Here is a 22,286-nt window from a genome sequence, read left to right on the forward strand (position 1 = left end):
ACATTGTTCTTATCAAGTCCTCTATGTGGCAGCATTTGTTCATGCACTTATTAATTTATTGTTGCTTCATTGTGTTTATATTACCACAGGCAAAAGTTGAGACATTGTTCTTATCAAGTCCTCTATGTGGCAGCATTTGTTCATGCACTCATTAATTTATTGTTGCTTCATTGTGTTTATATTACCACAGGCAAAAGTTGAGACGTCTGGAGGTTGATTTGATAGAATATCGAGAATCCCTTGAGGAGCGGGGAATTAAAAGTGCTGAGGATATTGAGAGAAGGGTTGCAGCTCATCGGAAACGGCTAGAATCTGATTATGGTTTATCAGATTCTAGTGAAGATATTTCAGGAAGAAGTAAGTTATTTTGCAGGCTGACAAGATACTGATACTTTGAAAGACATAATTATGTAGGTGCATCTTAATAGTTTATACATAATTGAAATTGCAGAAAGAACATCGTCAGAGAGGAGAGAAAGGCGAGATGATGCGCATGATTCTTCAAGAAAGCGGCATCGCAGTCAGAGCCGAAGTGAGAGCCCTCCACGGAAATCATCAAACAGAGACAGGGATAGAGAAAACGATTCAGTTAATGACCGTGAAAAGCACAGGGATAGAGATAGAGATAGAGATAGATCTCATGATCTGGAAAGTGATAGGGGGAGAGATAGAGAGCGAGACCGTCGGGAAAAGAGCGGAAGCAGAGAAAGGGATGATCACGATAGGGATAGAGGCAGAGAGAGAGATAGGGATAGGAGGAGGCGAATAAAATGAGGTTTTTTAGTTTGTGGCATACCTTACCCCCGCTTTCTTTTCGAGCATTGCTTATGGGCTATTCTTGACCCGGTTGGTTTCTCATCTCGGTAGTCTGGTTCGAGATGAATAGGTGCCTTGGTTTGTGTTTGGAGGCTGCAGCACATCTGCCATTCGAAAATCGGTTACAAACAATGCTAAAGTGCAGAAATTCCATTTGTGGGAGCCTATGAGATTAAATCTGGTTCTTGTTGAACCATATTGTAGCAAAATGTATTTTTATTTCCCTTGCTTTATAATTTAATGGTTCTCTTTGATGCTTTGATTATTATTGCATTTTGCAGAGAAAAAGGATAAAAAAAAACCTTCAGCAACATTAAAATAATTTTTAAGGAAGATCATAAAGGTTCAACATTGATTAGTTCGTATTACCAAGAGAGCATATGAAGCTAAAAAAATCAATTAAAATACCCTTTATCTATGTTTAGTGTTAAGAATTATTTGTCGATGGTGTCTCTTGCTGTCAGCATGGATTTTGACCAGCATCACCAGTTCTGTGCCCCTTGGTAGTGTGTAATAAAAGAAGGGTGTTCGTCACTATCCATCCTACACAGCTACCTTCAAGTTAACCAACCAAAGACATGTCATATGATCAAACCCGAAAACTTGATTTCTTTCAGTAACCGGTTACAATCAAAAGAGTAATGCTACTAGTTTTAAGTGGGGGCAAAAATCATCCTATAAAGCTGCACGTTATCATTATAGACATAAGCTACAAAATTTGGGACCAGGTTTCGAAAACCTTGCCTCCATGCATATCAGGCAAGGACAAGAACTCAGGGTCCTTGCAGAGCTAGGAATAAATAATCTACTCAACTAGGAAAGGGAAAGGATGTATCAAAATTCTCAGAATCGAAACACAGGAAAGGCTGCTGCTATGATCGAAGTTTTCTTAGCAACCACTTCTTTCGCAATGAAAAATCCAATGCCAAAAAAGTTTTTGCTTTTTTCTCATCTTCTAGCAGATCACAAGCATCCAACAGAAGCTCATCATCTATGTCCGGGATAGCCTGAAGTGCGTCAACCGCACCTTCTATTATTGAATAGTTCTTATTTCCTTTCTGACTTGCTAATCTTGTGACTGCACCAGCCATCTTGGAAAGCATCTTCTGCATCCCCTGATTGGTCCTTGGCGCCTTGCTTGCTCGTCCTATGTCTGGTGTTGCAGTTGATCGCTTTCTGTGTTGATAGGATAAATGAAAGTCCCCACCTTGAGTTTGTAAGTTTGCAGGTGCTCTGTCCAAAATAACTCCTGGCGCACTATGGTCAGTTTCCACCCCTAGAACCTGACTACTGGGTCTTTCATCTAATACATCATCTTTGAAAATCTTGCACAAATCACTATAACTGCCCAAGAATTTATCCTTGTAAGAGACTGCATCGGGGTGTTCCTGTAAGACCTTACACGTAAACAGCATGCTACTGATAATACTAAAAATAACTTAGAAGAATATCAACTGCTAACCCTTTTAATGGGGTATGCAGTCTCTTCCAACCACATGATGTTATGCAATGATTGGAAGATCAAAAGGAAAGTCATGGCATATACAATAAAGCAAATGAGTAATGAACACACCTTAATGTAAACTTCCCAAACATCATTGTTTGCTACAACCATTTGCTTAGCTTCATCCCAAACAAACCCACTATGATTGAGAAGATCACTAATGTCATCATATTGTTTCATCAAGCAGATGTACCGATTTTCTAATATGTTCTTGTTCAATAGAAGAGCAAAATTTTCATTGAATGATTCAACCATATGAATCCATGCCTGTTCATTGAATGCGCGATCTATCTTGTTTCCTTCTTGAACCTGTTCTAACAGAAGGTCAATAAAAAACCGGTCCATTGGGGCTGTCCATTCAATTCCAAGGTGATGAATACTGATGGGAAAATGGTCATTTTCTTCATTACCTGCACGATGAGAGAACATGAATATACAAAAGATACATGAATGCTTTAGTTCCTATTGCATTCCATCCTTTATTATCTTTCAAAGCTCATTGGGCTAATCTATCTGTTAGAAAATATGCTACCTCCTAGTTTAGGAAAAAGAAAATGCTAACCAACAAACAAAAAATGAAAAGGGAAGTCTTAGCTTCACTATTTCCAATATGATTTAATTTCTTTTGACAACTCAATTTTCATTACCACACCATATTTACCATACAAAAACTATTATTAGACAACACTTCTCTCATCCACTATAGCATTTTATTAAACCAGCACAAGAGATGATACGTACCATAACTGGTCATTAAAACAGTTACATCGCCATCAGTGCCTACATTTTGAGCCAATCTGTTGTATCTTCCATCACAACTTTCTTGTCCAAATATTACACACAATTTATGATAGCTTGGCACAGTTTTAACTCTGTATGATCGAGCATCTGGATGTAACTGCATGTATTTCATGTAAGAAGCCGCACTAAAACTCTGTTGTCAATAAGAAAGGAAAAGAAATCACCTTGATATAAGCATCCCAAATGCTATCCTCAGCTGATATCATATCCCTCGCTTCATCCCATGAGAACCCACTCTGCTCAAGAAGAATCTTTATGTCATTGTACAGCCTCCTTAAATGTTTGTATCGATTCTTGAGAACATCTTTATCATAGTGAGATCCAAATTTGACATTAAATGATGCAACCATGTCAATCCAAGCCTGTGTTATGAATGTCTGTCCAAGTTTATTCCCTCTATGGACCTGGTCCAGCAACAAATCAATGAGATATCGATCCATTGGTGGTGTCCAAAATGTCCTTGTACGATCACCAGCAGGATTCACACTTTTCTTCCCTTCACCTGTAAATTAAAAGATATAACTTAGGGAGAAAACGCTGGCCAAAAGAAAAAAAAAATAGAATCTTGGGATCTCATGTATGAACTATGCTGGCAATCACATTGTGGCATTTACCTAAATGCATTGCACCATTAATTCATAACTTCAGTTTCTAATCTAGCAGGTCAGAAAAAGGAAGATAAGAATTGATTTATGTTTGAGAGACCAAGGCATTAGTGAACACTGCAACTCAGATTTTCATTGTTGATTAATGAACTTATCATGGTTCTCATAGTCCAAAATAAAATAAATTGAAAACAATAAAATTAGTATGTTGATGAGCTTCCCTTATCTCCAGTTGCCATATTATCACTCCCCTAGCAGACTCTAGATACAATTGTGTATGTACATTGTGAATTTAATTACTGTTAGAAAGTTGGTACTCACCAGCAGTTGCTCTGGAGATGTCATATTCCTGGGGCACATTATTCACATTTCCTTCATCAATTGCTTCACCATATATTAAGACCAAATCATTGTAGTTTGGCAAGGTTTTCATTCTATATGTTCGCGCATGAGGATGTGCCTACATTTAGTTATCAATTATTATTAATATATTATGCATATGCAGGTAATGTGCTAATGAGATAAATGCAGAAACCCATACCTTAATATAAGCATCCCAAACATCATTATCAGCCGTGATCATTAGCTGTGTTTCGTCCCAGGAAAAGCCATTCTGTTTCAGAATAACTGTCACATCACCGTAGTACTTCCACAGTTTCTTGTATCTATGTCTTAAAACCCTCTTGCCATGTTGAGGACCGAATTTTGCATTAAATAAAGCAAGCATGTCTGTCCATGCTTGCTTGTTGAATGTATTATCAACCTTATTGCCTCTTCCTACTTGGTCAAGCATAAGCTCAATAAAATATTGGTCCATGTCTGCATTCCATTCAGTTCTTGGACGCTCATTATTGGTGGAGGGAAGACTACCCATTCCATCACCTAAAAATGGGGAACATGTAAGTGAAAGAATTTATCTTATGTTAGCATATAAATCATTTATATATATTAAAAAATGAAGAGAGTAGTCAAATAACAGATTCAGAATTTGCTTTTCCCACAACCAAGACATATTTGTTCACCAGGGTCATTTTTACCACAAAGTATTAAGAAGAGTCTTTCCAAGGAAAAAAAAGGCAAACTAAATACAAACACTGAAGTAGTTTAGCTTAGCTTATGAGAAATTGCAACTTAGTGGCATATTTCTTACTTATGGGAAGAGACTTAATGATTAATTGCTGAATGTTTGCACAAAAAGTGACTTGGGATCATTTACAACTTCGCAAATAGTCAATGAACTCTTTTGCCCAACTTCAAGGACCGAGTTCCTTCTACTTCCTGATCCAGTCAAAAAACATAGAACATCTACTATTTCCTTAGTTTTCTCTCCTCATTCTTCTCTTTTATTCATAGAAAGGAAGCATTACCCACCATAACCAGAACCACAGTGGCCTACAATATGAAGCACATACTTTTCAGTTGAAACCATAGGTACAATCACAGTTGAGGCTTATGAAATAAAACTGATACACACCCATATTTACCCCCTGGACTTCATCATCAAAGTCCAAATCATGACTAGATCGACTATATCTTCCATCTGCAGTTGTATACCCATATATCAAGCACAAATCACTGAAATTCAGCACTGCTTTCGTCTTGTAAGATCGTGCATCTGGGTGAGCCTGCATGTACCTTACAAATATTTTACTATAATGAATGCGGACAAGTATCTAATACAAGCGAATAGCGGAAGGTGCCACACCTTGATGTAGGCATTCCAGACATAATCATCAGCTACCACCATTTGTCGAGATTCATCCCAAGAAAACCCACTTTGACCAAGTAAATTCTTTACATCGTTGAATTGCTTCCATAAGTTTGTATAACGACTTTTTAAGACATCTTTGTCATACTGTGATCCAAATTTTGCATTGAACACGGTAAGCATGTCTGTCCAGGCTTGTTTGCTGAATGTATGCCCAATCCTATTCCCTCTATGCATCTGCTCCAGCATAAGATCAATGAAATACCGTTCCATTGTAGGCGTCCAATATGTCCTCGTACGATCGTTAGTTCCAGGGATTTGGCTACCCATCTCTCTATTCCTAGTATTCCTGTTGCACATTTTTCCAAGCAACAAAAGGGAAAACTGAGCATTACACTTGAAATAGAAGTAAACAAGCATTCAGTTCAACACACACTCTATACACAAAAAGGGCTCCTGAAAAGGAAAAACATTAACAGATTAATCAAAATTCAGTTTCAATGAATCAATATCCAATGTTACAATTCTGTCAACTCCAAAGTTTCAAACTTCAAGAAGAAACCAAAATGGGGAAACGTAAAAACAAAAACCCAAAATTCTTGTACCCAAATTCAGTAAAAAACAGAAGCACAATTTGAACGAAAGAGTTAGAAATTCACTTTCAGAATCACAAAATTCAAAAATGGGCTCCAAAGATCAATCTTTTGAAACAAATAACAGAACATATATTTCCCAAATATCCAAAAAGAAATCCCCTTTAATAATGAAACCCAGAAAACTTCATATAAGTATATATAAATAGGAAGGTGACAAAGGTTAAAGAAGTTTTATTTACCCCGAAAAAGAAAGAGAGAGAGAGGGAAGAAGAATTGCAGAGTTTGGCGCCTAACAAAACCAGAGTTAGTGATAGTGAGATGGTGAAGAGTTAACCCTAATCCGGAATAAGGTCTAATCTCTTCTCCCCTTTCCTTCCTGTTTGGTTACACACCCAACCATGACCAACCAACGCCCCTCCTCTCGTCGCTCACTTTTTCCTTCTTATCTTCTTTTTCCTTATTTCAACTGACTGCAATTGGACCTTGTCTGGTCCACTAAAGAACCAAATTCTGCAAGCCCAAGGAACAAAAGACCAGGATAAAGGACAAACCCATCTAAGCAGAACCCAGAGACAGCCCATTCAAACAGGACACATGTCGACTTGCAATAGCCCAACTTTCTCATAATTTACCACGTTGAGAATTTCGTAGCTCCTGACAACTATTTTTTCTCATGTTGCAGACAAATGTTACTCTTCTTTTCAGTTTTCAGTTTCAAGCAGGACACATGATCATGCTCGCAGATGTAGGAAATTCATCTTTGACATACATGACAGTTTAAAGGGTTAAAAGAAGCGCATAAATGGAAATAATTTCCTTCATTCGAGCAATTTCATCTTGGTTTTACAAAAATATCCGTGCAGGAAGCTATGAGGTGTAAAAGTTGAGTTTCTCTTCCAGATGAATGTGTGGCAGGAGTATTTAGCAATGTGAATGATTCTTGCACTGGTTATCTACCATCAACACTGTTAATAAGCGAGACCAATTCAATGTTCTTGGGTTCTTCGGCTTCAGTCTCATCTTTGCTACTCAACATTTCTGTTGGAAGAATGGAAGAATTGGGATCACCTCTGGGAACCAAAAACAGAATACCAAGTGGGGAAAGTCTCAATATGTTTCGGATCAGTATTGCCAGCCAGAGATTATCAAACTCTGTCCGAGTAACATTCAACATGTGGAGTAGCAAGCCTCCTCCCCATGAAGACGAGAGAAGTCCAACATTATCGATTGACATGAGCAAGGCAAAGAAGGTGCCTTCAATACCTGAAGGACAAAGCTTTGCACTCAGTACCAGGAGGGGCATCCATTTGAGTCGTGCAATCATTTGAGATACAGCTTCACCGATCACAACAAAGAGATAATCTGGTATCCTGAATTTCAAGTTTACTCGCAGCACCAACATCAGATCTAGCATTCCTGCCAAACCATAAAACAACTGAATCCAGAACAGCAAGTCTCGGAAAGGGTGATCCTTCAGCACGTTTTGGTAGAGTATCGCCCCCAAGATGGCACCAACTGCACCAATTGAGAAAATGTAACCCATAGTTTCCTGCACAAGGAAGATGAACACCAGTTTTTACTAAACTGTAACTTAGTTCTTTAAATCAATCAAGAGAAAATGCATTTAATAGTCTTCTAACTTAAAATCTACAGTCAAGAAACAAATCATTTATTCACATGCCGAATACTGTGAATGGTTCTGAGAAGCTCTCAAAGCATGAAACTGCTAATTTAACTTAGCTCCTTAATTCTGTAAACAGCCTACTCTTTTGCTGCTCAGCTGCTCAATTTCATCCTGACATTGACGAACTCGTCCAAGATTTGGGTCAAATTCCTTGTACGGTAACTTTGTATTCTTTTAAACTCAAGGCAAACTTTGTACTCTTTTAAGACCTTGTCATGATTTATTCCTCAAGTGCAAAGTCCAAAAGCATCAATACACACACTTGGTTGTTTTTTGGATTGAAGGATATGAGTGCAGAAACATATACCTGGGAGAAAGAGGGCCCCTGCTTCGAGTCTGTGTACCAATAGAACAATCCCTCATTTATATCCAAGCTCACTGCAAAGGATAAGTACATATATAAGCATGGCCTCCAAACCTCTGGGCATTTCAATGTTGTCCACATAGCCTTACCAGCATCAAGGAACTTCTGGCTTACCTGTGTCAAGAAGAGAATTTACAATTTGAATGTAAGATCAACCAAGATTCAACAAGAGCCAAAGTATACCTCTTTGTAGGCAAAGTTGGGCATATGGGGTTCAGCAAGGACAATCCCAACTGAAAAAACAAGTGCAGCCGGGATGGTCAGCAATCCAAACACCCCCTGCCAAAGAAGAGGGAAGAAGCCATTAACATATAATTAAGTGAATGAATAACAAAATAAAGAATAATTGCAGACTGACAATGGAGTTAAATGACAGCCAACCTTTGGGCCAATTAGGTGAACAAAAACACCACTGATAGAGAATCCCACTAGAGCTCCAATAGCAGAGGTCAAAGTACACAAGCTTTGCATGTCAGCCGCAAGGGAAGGATGACTAATGCTGTTCTGTGCTACACATGCATCAACAGTCACATCTGCTATAGCTACCCCAGCACTTCCCGCTGTCAATGCCATCAGTGCAAATACCAAATGCAGCTTGCTGTGCAATGATATTAAAAGCATGGAAACCAAGCCAAGCAAACCTGAAATTAACTTCAAACATTTAACAGAAGAATTTTTTTGCAGTCATATAACATGCGATATTTGTTTCATTATTTTGCCTATTTCCAAAACAGAAGGCATTTATATCACTCAAAAGAAAATTATGTCTTGCCACATTAACACAAAAAGGCTGTATCTTTCACACTTTTTAAACATTCCCTATTGCTTTGTACAGAATAACCGGTCAGGGAAATGCAGTATGCATACAAAGATACACAGAGTGATATTGAGAGTAGTTAATAACAAACCAGAAAAAATGCAGTGAAGCTTAAGTTCCAACTTTTTAATACTGAAAATGTGAGAAGTAACTAAAGAGGAGAGGTCGGATCATCATTGTGCACATTGAGATGGCACAAACAACAGACAGATGGCAAATTATTCCACCATTGACAATCAAGATTACAAACTTCACCTACTCCAAAGAATAACTACTATCATTGTAGCAAAGATTGTGATATGGCTACATAAGCCTTTAGAACACAGATGCAGTTAGTTGATAGTATACACAATCTCCAGTTTTGCAAAGCAAAGATCTAGATTACCTAAACTGACAAGCTTCTAATTTCACCGGAACCGCAGAACGGAAACATATTAATGAGATTTCAATTTATGGCAACTATAAATAGGCAAAGAAAGAAGATAGAACATATCATTTACCAGATAGAATGAAATAGGGCCGTCTTCTATAACCCCTAATGGGGACAACATCAGTGAGAAGACCCCAAATAGGCTTGACAATCCAAGGAATGGAAGTAATCCCTGAGTAAACCTGAGACTCAGAAGGCTGTACCTTTTGAACATCCTTCATGTAATACTCAGTGCCGACGCGAGCAAGAGCCCCACCCAATCCCTGGCTTATCCCATAAACGGATACAACTCCAAATACAAAGCTCCAATGCGTTTCCACTGCAAGCATCTTGAACCAATGAATTGGACCCCAGAAAAAGTAGCACAATCCCTTGGGCTCGTTATCTTCCTCCACAGCCTTGTTACGGGCTTCAAAATTCCCTTCCTCTACCATAACTCTTAACTTAAATCAACAAACGATCCAGGTCAACTCAGTTTGGACATGAATATTCCATCAGCTTGAAACCAGGAAATTGGCTGAGATTCCAAGAACAATGATGAATCTTCTAAAATTTTGATACGGTGAAAAAGATGGGAACCCAGTTAACAAATCAGAGTTTCCTAAAATGGGTTGCTGAAGTTTTTTGAAACTGATAACAAAAACTTAAAACTTTCTATATGGGGTTACAGTTTTTCTAGTTGGAACTATCTTACACCCTTGCAACAAATAATAAATCTTAAGGAGTGCGAGACTAATATCTATGTCGGAGAAAATAATCTATAGCTAAATGTGTATAAGCTAGATCAGAGAGGCAGTAGCTTTAAGGTAGAAGAAGCCTCTCCTTGCACCAGATTTGCTTTGACCAACCATACAGTAAAACCCTTCCTCTCGCAAATCTGATCTGTTTTATTTATCTTTTTTTTTTAAAGAAAAACAAATTCATTACTTATTAAAAAAAAAAAAGCTGTAGTCCTGTTGATGATTGATTTATTATTTAGCCACATTATTTACGTTTTCCTGTACTTATGATCTTGTTTGCTTTTGAAGAAAACCAAAAGTATACCTCTCTTTGTTCAGTTGGAAGAGCTTACGACCTAGATCAAAGGTTTTACATTTCCGACATGGCAGAACCCAATTGGCCCCTTGCAAGTGGGGACTTAACACGTTCCTTAGATTTTGTTACGACCTTTTCTTCGTAATGGACGGTCATGTCTGAAAAAGTTGCCACGTGACCATGTCCAATGTTTCTGGATGTCCCAGAACGACAAAATATAACTAAAAAAATGCAAAAGATATGATTTTTACCAAGATAAATAAGTAAATTTTTAGTACCAGTTCAGCAAAATGGAGCTGCCATCAAGATAAACGTTTGATTAATTTGAATATATTAATAAATTTAAAATATTTTATTATCAAAAATTTTTTTGAATATACCATTTAAAATTGTTACAAGGACGTAGCTGTCACGTTGGATTTGATGAAAAAACCTTGGAAAGCAGCAAAGCTTAACCTGCTATACCTGGTGGGATTTCTCGTGTGCGCCAAGCTCAACTATGTCATTTCAAGTCTGGGTTTGAATGGTTTTTGTATTAACAGGCTATCTTCCATCGACGCTGTTAACCAGAGACACCAATTCTAGGTTGTCGGGTTCTTGAGTTTCCGTCTCTTCTTTGCTACTGAGCAGTTCGGTCGGCAGTACGAAGGAGTTGGGATCACCTCTGGGTACTAGAAACAGCAGGCAAAGTGGAGAAACTCTCAATATGTTTCGGATCAATATGGCCAGCCAGAGATTATCAAATTTTGTCCGAGTAACATTCAACAGGTGAAGCAGCAAGCCTCCTCCCCATGTAGAAGTAAGACCTCCAATGTTATCGATCGACATGAGCAAAGCAAAGAAAGTGCCCTCGATACCTGAAGGGCAAAGCTTGGAACTGAGTACGAGGAGGGGCATCCATTTGAGTCGTGAAATCATTTGAGAAATAGCTTCACCGATCACAACAAAGAGATAATCTGGTATGCCGAATTTCAAGTTCATCCGCTGCACCAACATCAAATCCAGCATCCCTGCTAAACCAAACAGCAACTGAGTCCAGAAGAGCATGTCTCGCAAATGATGATCCTTCAACAGGTTTTGGTAGAGTATTGCCCCCAAGAGGGCACCAATTGCACCCATTGAGAAAATGTAACCTACAGTCTCCTGCAAAAGACAGATAACTGATTGATTTTCTTAACAATGTCACATTGTTTTTCAAATGAAAGTCATTGGACGGATCAATCAACACACGTGCACGCATGCACACATGCAGTTGTCTCCAGGATTAGAAGACATGAATGCATAATCATATACCTTCGAGAAAGAAGGGCCGTCCTTCGAGTCTGTGTACCAATAAAACAATCCCTCATTTATATTCAAGCTCACTGCAAAGGATAAGTACATATACAAACATGGCCTCCAAACATCAGGGCATTTCAATGTTGTCCACATAGCTTTGGCAGCATCGAGGAATTTCTGGTTTACCTGAGTCAGTAATAGAATATTACAATTTGAAAAGTAGAGCAACCAAGGGTCGACAAGAGTCAAAGAATACCTCACTGTAGGCAAAGTTAGACACTTGGGGCTCCGAAAGCAGAATCCCAACTAAAGATACAAGTGCAGCAGGGACAGTCAGCAATCCGAACACCCCCTGCCAAGGAAGAAGAGAAAAGCTTGAGAAGTACATTAGGAAGGAGAAGGAAAAACCTTGACACATGTAGATTTAGTGGAAGGAAATGAAACATAAAGAAAAAGACAAATTGCAGAATGTGACAACAAAAATTAAACGATAGCCAACCTTAGGGCCAATTAGGTGTACAAAAACACCACTAATAGAAAATCCCAGTAGTCCTCCAACGGAGTAGCTCGAAGCACACAAGCTTTGCATGTCAGCTGCACGAGAAGGATAAGTAATGCTGTTCTGAGCCACACAAGCATCAACAGTCACATCTGCTACAGCTACCGCAGTATTTCCTGCTGTTAATGCCAAGAGGGCAAAAACCAGATGCAGCTTGCTGTGCAATGATATTAAAAGCATTGAAACCACACCAAGCAAACCTAAGAAGGAGAACACTACTCATCAAATAATCATATAACCAATGTTTTTGTTTCATTGTCATTGTCATTTCCTAGAATAAAATGCATCTTTAGTACTCAGAAGAAAATAAATTAATGTCTCATCATATCAACTGAAGCAATTACACGCCATCTGAAAAATAAGATTAATTGAAAGCAATTTCCATCTCAAGGTGAGGACGATAACTACATGCCATCTACCAAAACAAAATGTGATATGTATATGAACTGAAAATGGAATCTGGCAATGACTATAAATAGGTAAAGAAAAGCTAGAATGCCCTCATTTACCTGATAAAATGAAGTAAGGTCGTCTTCGATAACCCATTATTGGGAGAACATCAGTGAGAAGCCCCCAGATAGGCTTGATCATCCAAGGAACGGAAGTAATCCCTGCATAAACCTGAGCTTCAGATGGCTGCACCTTTTGAACATCCTTCATGTAATACTCTGTGCCGATGCGAGCAAGCGCCCCACCAAATCCCTGGTTTATCCCATAAACAGATACAACTCCAAATAGGAAACTCCAATGCATTTCCACCGCCAGCATCTTAAACCAATACATTGGACCCCAAAAACAGTAACACAGTCCTTTGGATTCATCATCTTCCTCCAAAGCCTTCCTGCTGCAGGCTTCTGTATCCTCTTCTTCCACCATAGATCACAAAAAAAATAAAAAGTGACCCTGGTCAACTCAGTTTGGTCATGAATATTCCATCAACTGCAACACCTGGAAAACATAAGATTCCTAGAACAAGGATGACCCTTCCGAAATTTGATAAGAAGAAAAAAGAAGCTGACAAATCAAAAAGGTCCCTAAAATGGGTTGCTTGAAGTTTCCTGAAACTCACAGGCAAAACTTAAAAATTTCGAAATGGGGTTATGGTTTCTTTACTTGAACTCCCGTACACCCTCTCATTTGTATCTTAACTCAATATATATCTATGTAAAGAGGAAAAAAACCAAATGATCTAAACGTCTCAGCTAGATCAGAAAGGAGGTAGTTCCTAGATGAAAGAAGGTTCTCTCCATGCCAGATTTGACCAAACCCCACCTCTCTTCCAAAGCCTAATCTGTTCAATAGAGAGAGAAAATAAAAAAGACACCAGATTTACTACTAGTTGGTAAGGTTTCAATTTTCCTTTAGCAACAGGGTTTAAATTATACTAGTATTTGGTCACGTCTTTAAGGTTTCTTATTTCTTTTCTCTAGCGGTGAACCCCATGAAAGATGCTCAAGTAACCAATCAGAAAGCCATAAGCAATTAACTGGCCACACGATATATATTAGTAGATGCAGAATAAAAATCTTCTATCTCCTATTATATTAACTTCACTTTTATGGTTAAGTTATTTAATTTTATTATGAAAATTTAACTTTAAGTCCATAGTTAAATACTACACCTTAGACCAGTTGGCAGCCGATAGTACCTAAAGCAAACGTTTATTTTCAGACAGCGCAGAATCCTATTTGTCCCATTCAAGTTGGGACCTGATGACACGTACAGCAGATCTTGCAACTTTTTTTCTTTCTTGCTTTATGGTCATGTCCTGAAAAGGTTCCATGTCCAACGTTTGTGGGTGTCGGAAAACAACAAAAGAAGGAAGAGTAAAAATAACCTCACATGCTGTCCATGTCATCAAAATGGAGACCCAGATGCTTTGTGCAGGTAAGGGGAAAAAATGGAAAAGAAAAGTGGTAGGATGGTCGAGAACTTTTTGAGGAACTTTTGATTAATTAATCAACATGTCGTTCAAAATTTGTGAAGCAGCTGGCTCCTTGGATTTGATGACAAAAGCCTTGGGAACTTCGTATTAAGATGTCTTTAGCAGCAGGATCTTATTATTTTGTTAGCTGGATTGGATTGGTTCAATAACTTCGAATATGGTACTGTGAACTGGCTCAGGATGGAATCTTCCAACTTGTTGAACAAATAATGTTAGACCATTTGTTATTCATTTTTCTTTTTATATGGTTAAGTCAAAAGTGAATTGAGTTGCCCAGCCTCCAATACCATGTGATGGATCTTGTCTGCATTCATTGAGTTCAAACCATTTCATTTCAGGTAACCACCAAGACAAGTTGGTATGGTTGTTTTGTGTTATATTTAATATCAAGAACAGCGGATTTTGTAGGACAAACCTAGTTATTTTGGAAACTTTCTTTGTTTCACATGAGATTGACAGTGAAGCATTGGCATATATACATATATACACACACACACACACACACACACACACATATTTATAGGAGAGAACTGTCAAATTTGCAAGTACAAACTTTGGATGAGATAATCTAGCAGGAAATAAGGCATTAAGGCCAATGTAAAACATTTCCCATCTTACCATTAATACTTCTAAAGATAAGTGAAGAACAGTTGATAGAAGAAAAAGAAAAAAGGAAACCATGAAGAATATGGCCTCCAGGAATTATAGCAGACAAGGTCAGATAATGCTGTTAAGTAACTAATTATTCTGTTCATGACTGACCTGCAGTCAAAAAATTCAGAGCAAGAATCTTGTAGAGAGCTTTTGGGAAATGCCAACATGGAAAAGAATTAATTCACTTCCTTTTTACCGAAATCTGTAGAAGCTTACTGTAAGAACACCCATCAAAAATGGATTGGTATTCATACATCCGTCCCAATGATCAGCCTTTTGAACTCAAACCATAAACCCCAGAGAACTTCGGCATTTTCTCTGGTTTGATTCTGAGAGAAGGCTCTGTCAAAGAATATTGTTACTTTGATACTCACTGGCTCTTTAGCTGGCCTTGCATTAGTATTCTAAATCACCCACACTGCCAAATTTCTGCTGGACTCAACCTAGACATTCACATTAGCAGCAACCAGCAGTAGATACACATGGGTCTCTGCGTGGGGAAATTCGCATGCAACTTAAATCTTCATTTGATTTGTAGTAAAGCATTTTCTGTACATAGAACAACATATAACACTGTGAAGCTCTGACTGTCCCCTCATCAACCTCAGAAATCCAAGCATCATCACATTTGTACCACTGATTCTTTAGGCGCAGGTAAGTCACATAATGGCCTGATTCCAGCATTCCCGAATGAGCAATCATAGCAAAAATCTCATATTCTGCAGAACTATCAGAGTTGTCATATTCAAAGGCAAACAGTCTATTTCCAAATCGACTTCTAACAATTGAGGATGACAAATATGGAGTCATGTCCAATGAGAAAGGGAACTGCAAATATTGATCAATTTTCCTTGACATTTTTCTGACTAAAGAGTGCTCAAATCTCTTTATATGTAAACACAACACTAATGGGAGTCTTCTAATAGACAGTTGCTTTGATGAGTCCCGTAGTTCTTGACAATTCTGACAATAAAGTTTCTGGTCAGAACCCAACCTCTCTGCTCTAGTAAACAAATTCAAACAACCTGAAAGAGTAGACAGACCCATCTTCTCATCTGTTTTGATAGGTTTGTTAGCTACATTTGACGAAGAAAAGTTATTGGCTTCCCAGTCGAGTGAAATATCAATACAAGGATCATAAGTTGTGGAAGTAAATCCACAGGTGATACATGTGACATCAGATCTTAACAACCCAGAGAATGCCCTATGAGCAATGCATTGGCAGTCTCCATCATCTGTGTAAAAGAATAACAGTAACATGAGTAAAATAGAAGAACTGCACTGCAGCATGCAACAAAATTCCGTATCTTTCAATCCCAGATTACAACCATATTTTCAGTTTGAGTGGAATATCTATCAACACCCAAACACTGCTAAGATTCTCAGTATGTTTCTGACATTCATGAGTTACTCCACATAATCTGTGGCAACAACGAGAACACATTCTTCTACTTATATCTATAGGTATGTTATGATTCTCCAACTCAAGAGTCATAGAATCAATTCTAATTGTCTCCCACCTCTTCAAGATATGCATGTCAACATCAATATCCCAAACTATCTCTGACAACTTATCAAATCTCTTATTCAGCCTCTCGGCTTGGTGCCCTCACTGCATGCATCAGGAGCACAACTATATTTACAACTATCTGTTACCAACATATGAGATAGAGAACCATTACCACCTTTTGACATCATAATTGTACATATGACATGAATTTGAACCAAAACATCATCTCAGCTGGTTATTACCTTTGCTAGAGTTCCTTACTTTGCTCTCCTTCTCATGGATCCCATCTAAAACTGAAATGAAGAACTCATGAGCATCCTGCTCCTCATAACTAGCTAAATTTGACGAATGCTGCCACCAGCTACAAAAACAACGCAAATCCATCATAAAAACAGTCAATCCATCTTCAGACATTTAGCAACCAAAAAAAAAGGAAGGGACCAAATAGACCAAGCACCACATGCAGATTATCCAAATTGGATCTCAACAAACAGAAACAATTTGTCATTTTCAGCTATAATATAAAGAATTTGATTTAAGACCAATCTTAACAACCCTGAAGACACAGAATATTGCAAAGCCTAACCAATATTGAACCAAACTTTCAGTTTAATCAAAATACTTCAATAAAGCAACTAAGGATAGACCTACTTCTGTTCACATTATACTCATTCAATCAGATAGGCAGCTCCCAGCGTTGTAATATTTCACCTCCATTTAGTGTTGGTTTCTATTAGGAGCTGCAAGTTGATTATGAAGTGATTAAAATATTACAAACAACAGATCTCGGTTAAACACTCCTAATTGCTTAAAGCACAGTATATCTAATGCGAGTCGATTACCAAAATCACTAAGTCACGAAATATAACTATGGAAACATTGCTCAAACAGAGGGTGCTGACACACAGAGAATAATTTCATACCTGAAAAGAAACTGAGCTGGACTATAAGGGGTGCGATCACCCGAAAACATAGCTGAAGAAATAGCATCAATATCACAGAGCAAGCATAGCTTTTCACCAGATCTTTTCCTGCATTGATCACGGTTGTGCCGATCACTCAAAAAGTAATTCCTCAAAGGAGGAGCATGAAGCAAAGCCTGCAACACAGAATTCATGAAACAAGTACTCCCCAGATTGTTCAATCCCCTCAATCCCAGTGGATAACACGATTTTGCTCTCCGATCTCTCATTGAAATCAACTGTTTTGACTTCTTCAAATCTAATTCTATCCCTGAATCTATTCTCCTTCTCTTGCTTGATCTCCCAGAACACACCTCAAAACCATTACTTTTACCCCCAGGCAAGTCCCTGACTTGTTTAGACACAACAACCTTGTCAAAATCAGGATCATAGACCTGATCACAACACAAACAACAATAAAGCTCTGATCTGTCGATGTCGAGAGCCACCTCATGGCCGTTCTCAGATTGGGTATGCAAAAGGATGTGGCTTGAACAGGATATCGAAGAGCACATCAAACATATATAAAGTCTACCTTGATACCCATTACAAAAACTGCATCTGGGTATTGTAGTATCGTGTTTATCAACTCTACTTCTTCCATTTGGGGTGGTTTTGAGGCAATTTTGGAGGGAATTATAGCCATTGAAGCCACATCTGAGCTTGTAATCAGCTAGGTGTTTGCAGGGTTTGATGTTAGTGTACAAAGAGTTTCTTGCGCACATGCTGATATTGACGGAAAGCGGCTTCGAATTGAGGTACGAAGCTAAGATTTTTATTAGAATAAAACCGGAAAATAAAATAACCGGTAATAACTATATATGATATATTGACAAGAAAAGAACTTCTGATTTTTCAGGAAACTATTGAAAACGAAAGATTAGAAGAAGAATATCAGATAAGATTTGGAAACTTTGCTGCAGAAATATAAATGGGTCTCAACTTCTTCAGTCTGATTGATGAAATCGAGAGTGGACACAGGGGACGCAGATTGCAGAAGGTGCTTTGAGCTTCTTTTTGGACTATTATTCTATGTTCTTATTACAGAAAAATGAATAGTGACCGACCGCTGACCGATAAACTCTCTCTTATGGTCAGACAAGACCTGAATGTACAAAAATTAGAGTCAAATGAAATTCATAATATAATGTATATTTCTAACATGATAAATTCATAATAACTTCATCATTCACTATTACAGAATAACATTTTGTTTTATAATAATTAATCAATTATTAATAGTCATGAGAGTTGATTGAATTTTTTGTGAGAATTGGAACTTGAGTACTTCCAATTACTCTGTTTTTCCTAGGAAAAACAGAATCAGATTTCCATTGCCAGGTTCTAGTGAGACTCACCTGCACAGTTTATAAGCCCATGAACAACCTTTTCGTTTATTATCCATTAGAAATGGGGTGACTATTTTTTTGACAGATATCTCCCCATGAAATATCTCAATAAGAATTCTTTATTATGGAAAGAGAAAATAGCGCTGGACAACTGTTGGGCTGGTTGCAGTGTTAAATGAGAATAACAAACAATAGAAGTTCAGTTGCACTAAGTTGGAACAGCAAAGGGGGCATTAGACTAAATTGTCAATTTCAAAAATCGCCAGAGCCTCATGGAATGGCAACATAATGACTGCCCAACCTTCCAACCACCAATGAGTAGAATTTCATCAGTCTTAGCACTGGTAAAACCTCTTTATTGGAGAATTCATCAGTCTTAGCACTGGTAAAAACCTCTTCATTGGAGAAACAAGTGCTGTTGGAGTCAAACATTATTCACATTCATGCTTACTGGCTCTCATTGTCAGTTTCTGTATTATCAACTTCTGCAACATCTTCTAATTCATCCTCATCTTCAATGGGAACGTCTTCACTGTAAGCATCTAAGGAACCAACATGAAGAATGGTGAACTCATTAATCACCTTAAGAAAATCTGATGGATATTTTAATCAAACAATATGAGACAAAGTTATCACTTTATGCTGCAGTAGATCCACATACGATCCATGCAGATACTCAAAAAAGTGGGGACACCCTAAATTCTACCTTCAGTTCAGAAAGGTGTCGAACAGGATGAGTGAAATTTGCATTAGCTATATGATAGAGCATTACCCCCATAGTGAACATGAGAAGCAAAATGTATTCCAAGTATCATGTGGATTCTAGATTTGAAATGCACCACAATAAAGGGTGAAGAAAGCCACCAAATACCATCTAAAGGGTCAGTGTACCAAAACCAACTGGGACAAATTATAGAAAATCCTTACCCCTATGAGTCAATGAAGCAGGACCATCCCTAGAGTCTGATGCATTATCAAGAACATATGGAAGCTCTAGAAATTCCAAGAAAGATACAGTCTGAGGATTGCGGGGATACCCTACCAAAAGGGGAAGAAAAGAGCATTAAAAAGCAATGAAGCACAAATGAATTTAAAAGTCACAACCATGCTATTTGCAAATGCAAAGTCAAAAGGAATGCATGCTAACCAACAACTAATTTAGCTGAAAAAAGAACAAAAATGGATGATAGTGAGTAGGAACAATTATGATAGTAATATCAAAATGTCCTATCCATAATAGTAAGTGAAAGTATAAAAAGATATTTACTAACTGAGTTCTTAATTTCCAAAATCTTAAAACAGGTATCTAGAAAATTTCTTAAACTTCTCGACATGGATAAGAGACTTTGCTATGTTATTAATAGAGGCCCCTTTAGCATCTCACAGAGGAAAAGTATCACCATAACATTTATAAGAGTGATAAACATAAGTTTTACCAGAAAAAGAAGTGTTTGGAACTGGATGGGAGGGATTGTAAGGTGGAATACTTTGTGAAAATTCACAAGGTTTGGCTCCTCTCTCTTCCAGCCTGCTTCTAACCCATTGATGACAATCTTGCATGTCAAGCTGTGTACTCCTACATATTAGAACAGCAATTGTCAGCCACTGGTTTTTGTAGAGTAATAGGACTTCCAAACAGTCCAATTAAAAGTTGCACATTTTTAAATAATCCACCAGTCCCCCCCTCCCAAGAAAGGAGAGAGTAATTGGCATGGCCAACACAAAAATCTCATATATACACACCCAAAGTTTCCACGTTTGATGGTCAAAGGGAAGACACAGTTGAATTTCCGTGTTATTGCAAGCCATTCTTCATCATATCGAACCTTGTAAGGTCCTGGATCCGATTCAATATCAACAATCTAAAAGATCAGAGAAAGCCAGAGTTCATATATCAGCTTCCAGAAAAGACCAGATGAAAAAGTCAGACTTATGATAGATACCTGTAAGAAACTGCGCCCTGGAAGGCACTTATCAAGTGCAAGAAATTTTGTCACTGAGCCACCACTTTCATGTTGAACAAGAGCAGCAAATTTACAGTGCAAGTGAGCTGAAAACCAATAAGACGGTTTCAGTTTTTCGAGCAACTGAGCAGCAGCCTTGCTTCCAAGAGTTCCTTCTTGAATCTAAGAAATATTTTCCAAGAAGCAACCATGATAAGTCAACAAGAAATCTGAATAAGCTTGATATAAGATAATGCAACAAAGGCAGAAAATGAAATTGTTTCTTTTACATTTATTTATTTCCAGCAAATCAATGATAATTACCTCATCTTTGAAATATTTTTTGCGGCGAACAAGTTCCTTCCAGTTTCCAAAATCAGTGATGCCAAGAGGCCAATCATGTGAAAGAAAAATATCGACCGGTTCCTCTACTTGCATTAGTTTGTGAACATCGTACTCACGTACATGATATACAGACCTGATAGTACTGTCATTATATGGTGGCCTCTCATGGTGTCCTGCTCAAGGGAAATCTAATTTGCTTTGGTTTGAAAGGTTAATCACCATATATAATAGCAGCAGTATTATCAGTTAAATATGAGAATTATCTTTTAAACTTCTGTAAGAACAGAGACTCAGCTCTAAACAAAGATGCAACATGATAAATTGATAGGATGCTCACTTTCATTGAATACATAATCACTTTTTTGAAGAACTCTAAAACAAATGCAAATAAACAAGTAAACAACTTCAACCAACCTAAATGATAGTGGCGTGCGTTGTAAATTCCAGAAAGTCCACCGATACGGATATTGCCAAACTTGACAACCCCAGCAAATCCCAAGAAGTATATATTAGGAGCTGCCCATCCCCCATAATACCTATTGGAAATTTGAAAAAAAAAAAGCCCACATATCTTAATGACACAAAGTAACATTTCAGGGCTTTTCTAAAAGTAGCAAAATCCCCAAGCTAGCATATTATCAAACTTAAAGACCCAGAAAACATAAAGGAAAGAACTTTGAACCAGCTTGAAAGAGGTGACTTACAATTCCCATAAATAATTGGAAGCTTCATGATTTCCACCGATAAATATGGTGGGAACCGGGGCAACCTCCTGACCCGAATAGTATTTCCAGAAGGACTTCATCTCCCTATATTTTGGGGGCACACTAAGAGACTCCATATCTTTTTCATTCCTAACTGCCTAAGTCCCACAAGGAAAATTAATAAAAGAACTAAGCTTAAATCCCAATTGGGTATTTAAAGATATCAACATTTGTGTTGAAAACAACAATTTTTTGTCAGAATTTAAGCAGAAACTGAATAAATTTAAGTGAAAGTACCTGAAAGTCACCACAGCAGAGGAGGAGGTCGATTTTGATGTTGCGAGTGTTTTCGATGAATTTAATGGTTTCGTAGACCTTGTCAAGCTCTCCATGCATGCACCCTTCCACTGCTATCTTCATTCTTTTGGTTGCAGACTGAACAAGGAAGCTGTTTAAGCACGAAACTAGATGCTCTCGTTGTGACTGTCGCGACAGAATACACAGACCCGGCCTTTTCGCCTTCTGGTCTAGCCGCTGTTGTGATCGAAAAAAGAGGAAGAGAGAAATGGACCCAGGAGGGGAGGGGAGGGGAGGGAAGGAGGAATTTCTGTGAATGTCGCGCGGCTTACAGGGAGAATAACGGCACAGAATTAAAATTAAAAAAAAATCAGAACAAG

At 38.0% G+C, this 22,286-nt stretch overlaps 6 protein-coding genes across 10 annotated transcripts in view; 1 reads left to right on the forward strand and 5 right to left on the reverse strand.

Annotated features, from left to right (window-relative positions):
* The window catches only part of LOC110410772 (protein RRC1-like), a 4,432-nt gene extending 3,357 nt beyond the window's left edge, over nucleotides 1-1,075 (forward strand). Inside the window, exons 9-10 of the mRNA XM_021420633.2 lie at nucleotides 160-357; nucleotides 452-1,075. Coding sequence (XP_021276308.1) covers nucleotides 160-357; nucleotides 452-774 — 521 coding nt within the window. The 3' untranslated portion in view covers nucleotides 775-1,075. The remainder of the gene's footprint in view (nucleotides 1-159; nucleotides 358-451) is intronic.
* Nucleotides 1,076-1,392: 317 nt separating this feature from the next.
* Nucleotides 1,393-6,700, reverse strand: LOC110410410 (Myb/SANT-like DNA-binding domain protein). 2 transcript variants are annotated; one of them, XM_021420067.1, is made up of 9 exons: nucleotides 6,270-6,700; nucleotides 5,432-5,783; nucleotides 5,201-5,351; nucleotides 4,268-4,608; nucleotides 4,048-4,186; nucleotides 3,286-3,623; nucleotides 3,062-3,218; nucleotides 2,390-2,730; nucleotides 1,393-2,204 (listed from the first exon to the last, which is right to left on the reverse strand). In XM_021420067.1, exons 2-9 carry the CDS (start codon nucleotides 5,762-5,764, stop codon nucleotides 1,689-1,691), a joined length of 2,316 nt encoding a protein of 771 aa, XP_021275742.1. In that variant the 5' UTR covers nucleotides 5,765-5,783; nucleotides 6,270-6,700; the 3' UTR covers nucleotides 1,393-1,688. The 2 variants fall into 2 exon arrangements, with proteins under 2 accessions (XP_021275742.1, XP_021275743.1); XM_021420068.1 differs by lacking the exon at nucleotides 6,270-6,700 and having other exon boundaries at nucleotides 5,201-5,361; nucleotides 5,432-5,550.
* A 129-nt stretch (nucleotides 6,701-6,829) lies between these two features.
* Nucleotides 6,830-10,324, reverse strand: LOC110410411 (putative folate-biopterin transporter 2). Of its 2 annotated transcripts, XM_021420070.2 has the most exons (6): nucleotides 9,396-10,324; nucleotides 8,460-8,719; nucleotides 8,262-8,357; nucleotides 8,168-8,192; nucleotides 8,022-8,092; nucleotides 6,830-7,579 (listed from the first exon to the last, which is right to left on the reverse strand). In XM_021420070.2, exons 1-6 carry the CDS (start codon nucleotides 9,757-9,759, stop codon nucleotides 6,980-6,982), a joined length of 1,416 nt encoding a protein of 471 aa, XP_021275745.1. In that variant the 5' UTR covers nucleotides 9,760-10,324; the 3' UTR covers nucleotides 6,830-6,979. The 2 variants fall into 2 exon arrangements, with proteins under 2 accessions (XP_021275745.1, XP_021275744.1); XM_021420069.2 differs by having other exon boundaries at nucleotides 8,022-8,192; nucleotides 9,396-10,321.
* A 351-nt stretch (nucleotides 10,325-10,675) lies between these two features.
* LOC110411090 (putative folate-biopterin transporter 2) lies at nucleotides 10,676-13,634 on the reverse strand. 2 transcript variants are annotated; one of them, XM_089782712.1, is made up of 5 exons: nucleotides 12,707-13,634; nucleotides 12,138-12,316; nucleotides 11,895-11,990; nucleotides 11,654-11,824; nucleotides 10,676-11,503 (listed from the first exon to the last, which is right to left on the reverse strand). In XM_089782712.1, exons 1-5 carry the CDS (start codon nucleotides 13,071-13,073, stop codon nucleotides 10,904-10,906), a joined length of 1,413 nt encoding a protein of 470 aa, XP_089638838.1. In that variant the 5' UTR covers nucleotides 13,074-13,634; the 3' UTR covers nucleotides 10,676-10,903. The 2 variants fall into 2 exon arrangements, with proteins under 2 accessions (XP_089638838.1, XP_021276782.1); XM_021421107.1 differs by having other exon boundaries at nucleotides 12,138-12,397.
* A 1,026-nt stretch (nucleotides 13,635-14,660) lies between these two features.
* Nucleotides 14,661-18,597, reverse strand: UBP22 (ubiquitin-specific protease 22). The gene is made up of 3 exons (XM_021420305.2): nucleotides 17,230-18,597; nucleotides 16,549-16,667; nucleotides 14,661-16,031 (listed from the first exon to the last, which is right to left on the reverse strand). The coding sequence occupies exons 1-3, from the start codon at nucleotides 17,991-17,993 to the stop codon at nucleotides 15,253-15,255; spliced, it is 1,662 nt and encodes a 553-aa protein (XP_021275980.1). The 5' UTR covers nucleotides 17,994-18,597; the 3' UTR covers nucleotides 14,661-15,252.
* A 121-nt stretch (nucleotides 18,598-18,718) lies between these two features.
* On the reverse strand, nucleotides 18,719-22,246 carry DBR1 (debranching enzyme 1). Of its 2 annotated transcripts, none has more exons than XM_021420307.1 (9): nucleotides 21,907-22,246; nucleotides 21,610-21,763; nucleotides 21,320-21,441; nucleotides 20,885-21,078; nucleotides 20,561-20,743; nucleotides 20,361-20,479; nucleotides 20,054-20,193; nucleotides 19,545-19,655; nucleotides 18,719-19,159 (listed from the first exon to the last, which is right to left on the reverse strand). In XM_021420307.1, the coding sequence occupies exons 2-9, from the start codon at nucleotides 21,744-21,746 to the stop codon at nucleotides 19,065-19,067; spliced, it is 1,101 nt and encodes a 366-aa protein (XP_021275982.1). In that variant the 5' UTR covers nucleotides 21,747-21,763; nucleotides 21,907-22,246; the 3' UTR covers nucleotides 18,719-19,064. The 2 variants fall into 2 exon arrangements, with proteins under 2 accessions (XP_021275982.1, XP_021275981.1); XM_021420306.1 differs by having other exon boundaries at nucleotides 21,610-21,767.
* Between the last annotated feature and the right edge of the window lie 40 nt (nucleotides 22,247-22,286).

This window comes from Theobroma umbraticum, unplaced genomic scaffold (genome assembly GCF_002168275.2).
Source record: "Theobroma umbraticum cultivar Fairchild unplaced genomic scaffold, ASM216827v3 scaffold_56.0, whole genome shotgun sequence".
Classification (NCBI taxonomy): domain Eukaryota; kingdom Viridiplantae; phylum Streptophyta; class Magnoliopsida; order Malvales; family Malvaceae; genus Theobroma; species Theobroma umbraticum.

Coding starts and splice junctions, on each gene's coding strand:
- LOC110410410 (XM_021420067.1), bottom strand. CDS start 5,764: ATGGGTAGCCAAATCCCTGGAACTAACGATCGTACGAGGACATATTGG. Junction 5,352..5,431: donor TCTGGAATGCCTACATCAAG/GTGTGGCACCTT, acceptor AGGTACATGCAG/GCTCACCCAGATGCACGATC. Junction 3,624..4,047: donor CATCTCCAGAGCAACTGCTG/GTGAGTACCAAC, acceptor TTTAATTTACAG/GTGAAGGGAAGAAAAGTGTG.
- LOC110410411 (XM_021420069.2), bottom strand. CDS start 9,759: ATGGTAGAGGAAGGGAATTTTGAAGCCCGTAACAAGGCTGTGGAGGAA. Junction 8,720..9,395: donor GCCCTATTTCATTCTATCTG/GTAAATGATATG, acceptor AGTTAATTTCAG/GTTTGCTTGGCTTGGTTTCC. Junction 8,358..8,459: donor TTCACCTAATTGGCCCAAAG/GTTGGCTGTCAT, acceptor CTTCTTTGGCAG/GGGGTGTTTGGATTGCTGAC.
- LOC110411090 (XM_021421107.1), bottom strand. CDS start 13,073: ATGGTGGAAGAAGAGGATACAGAAGCCTGCAGCAGGAAGGCTTTGGAG. Junction 11,991..12,137: donor TACACCTAATTGGCCCTAAG/GTTGGCTATCGT, acceptor CTTCCTTGGCAG/GGGGTGTTCGGATTGCTGAC. Junction 11,825..11,894: donor CTAACTTTGCCTACAGTGAG/GTATTCTTTGAC, acceptor TTACTGACTCAG/GTAAACCAGAAATTCCTCGA.
- UBP22 (XM_021420305.2), bottom strand. CDS start 17,993: ATGTGCGCAAGAAACTCTTTGTACACTAACATCAAACCCTGCAAACAC. Junction 16,668..17,229: donor CCAGCTCAGTTTCTTTTCAG/GTATGAAATTAT, acceptor TTGTTTTTGTAG/CTGGTGGCAGCATTCGTCAA. Junction 16,032..16,548: donor AGTAAGGAACTCTAGCAAAG/GTAATAACCAGC, acceptor TCTTTTACACAG/ATGATGGAGACTGCCAATGC.
- DBR1 (XM_021420306.1), bottom strand. CDS start 22,029: ATGAAGATAGCAGTGGAAGGGTGCATGCATGGAGAGCTTGACAAGGTC. Junction 21,079..21,319: donor CGCACGCCACTATCATTTAG/GTTGGTTGAAGT, acceptor TCCCTTGAGCAG/GACACCATGAGAGGCCACCA. Junction 20,744..20,884: donor AAAAATATTTCAAAGATGAG/GTAATTATCATT, acceptor AATATTTCTTAG/ATTCAAGAAGGAACTCTTGG.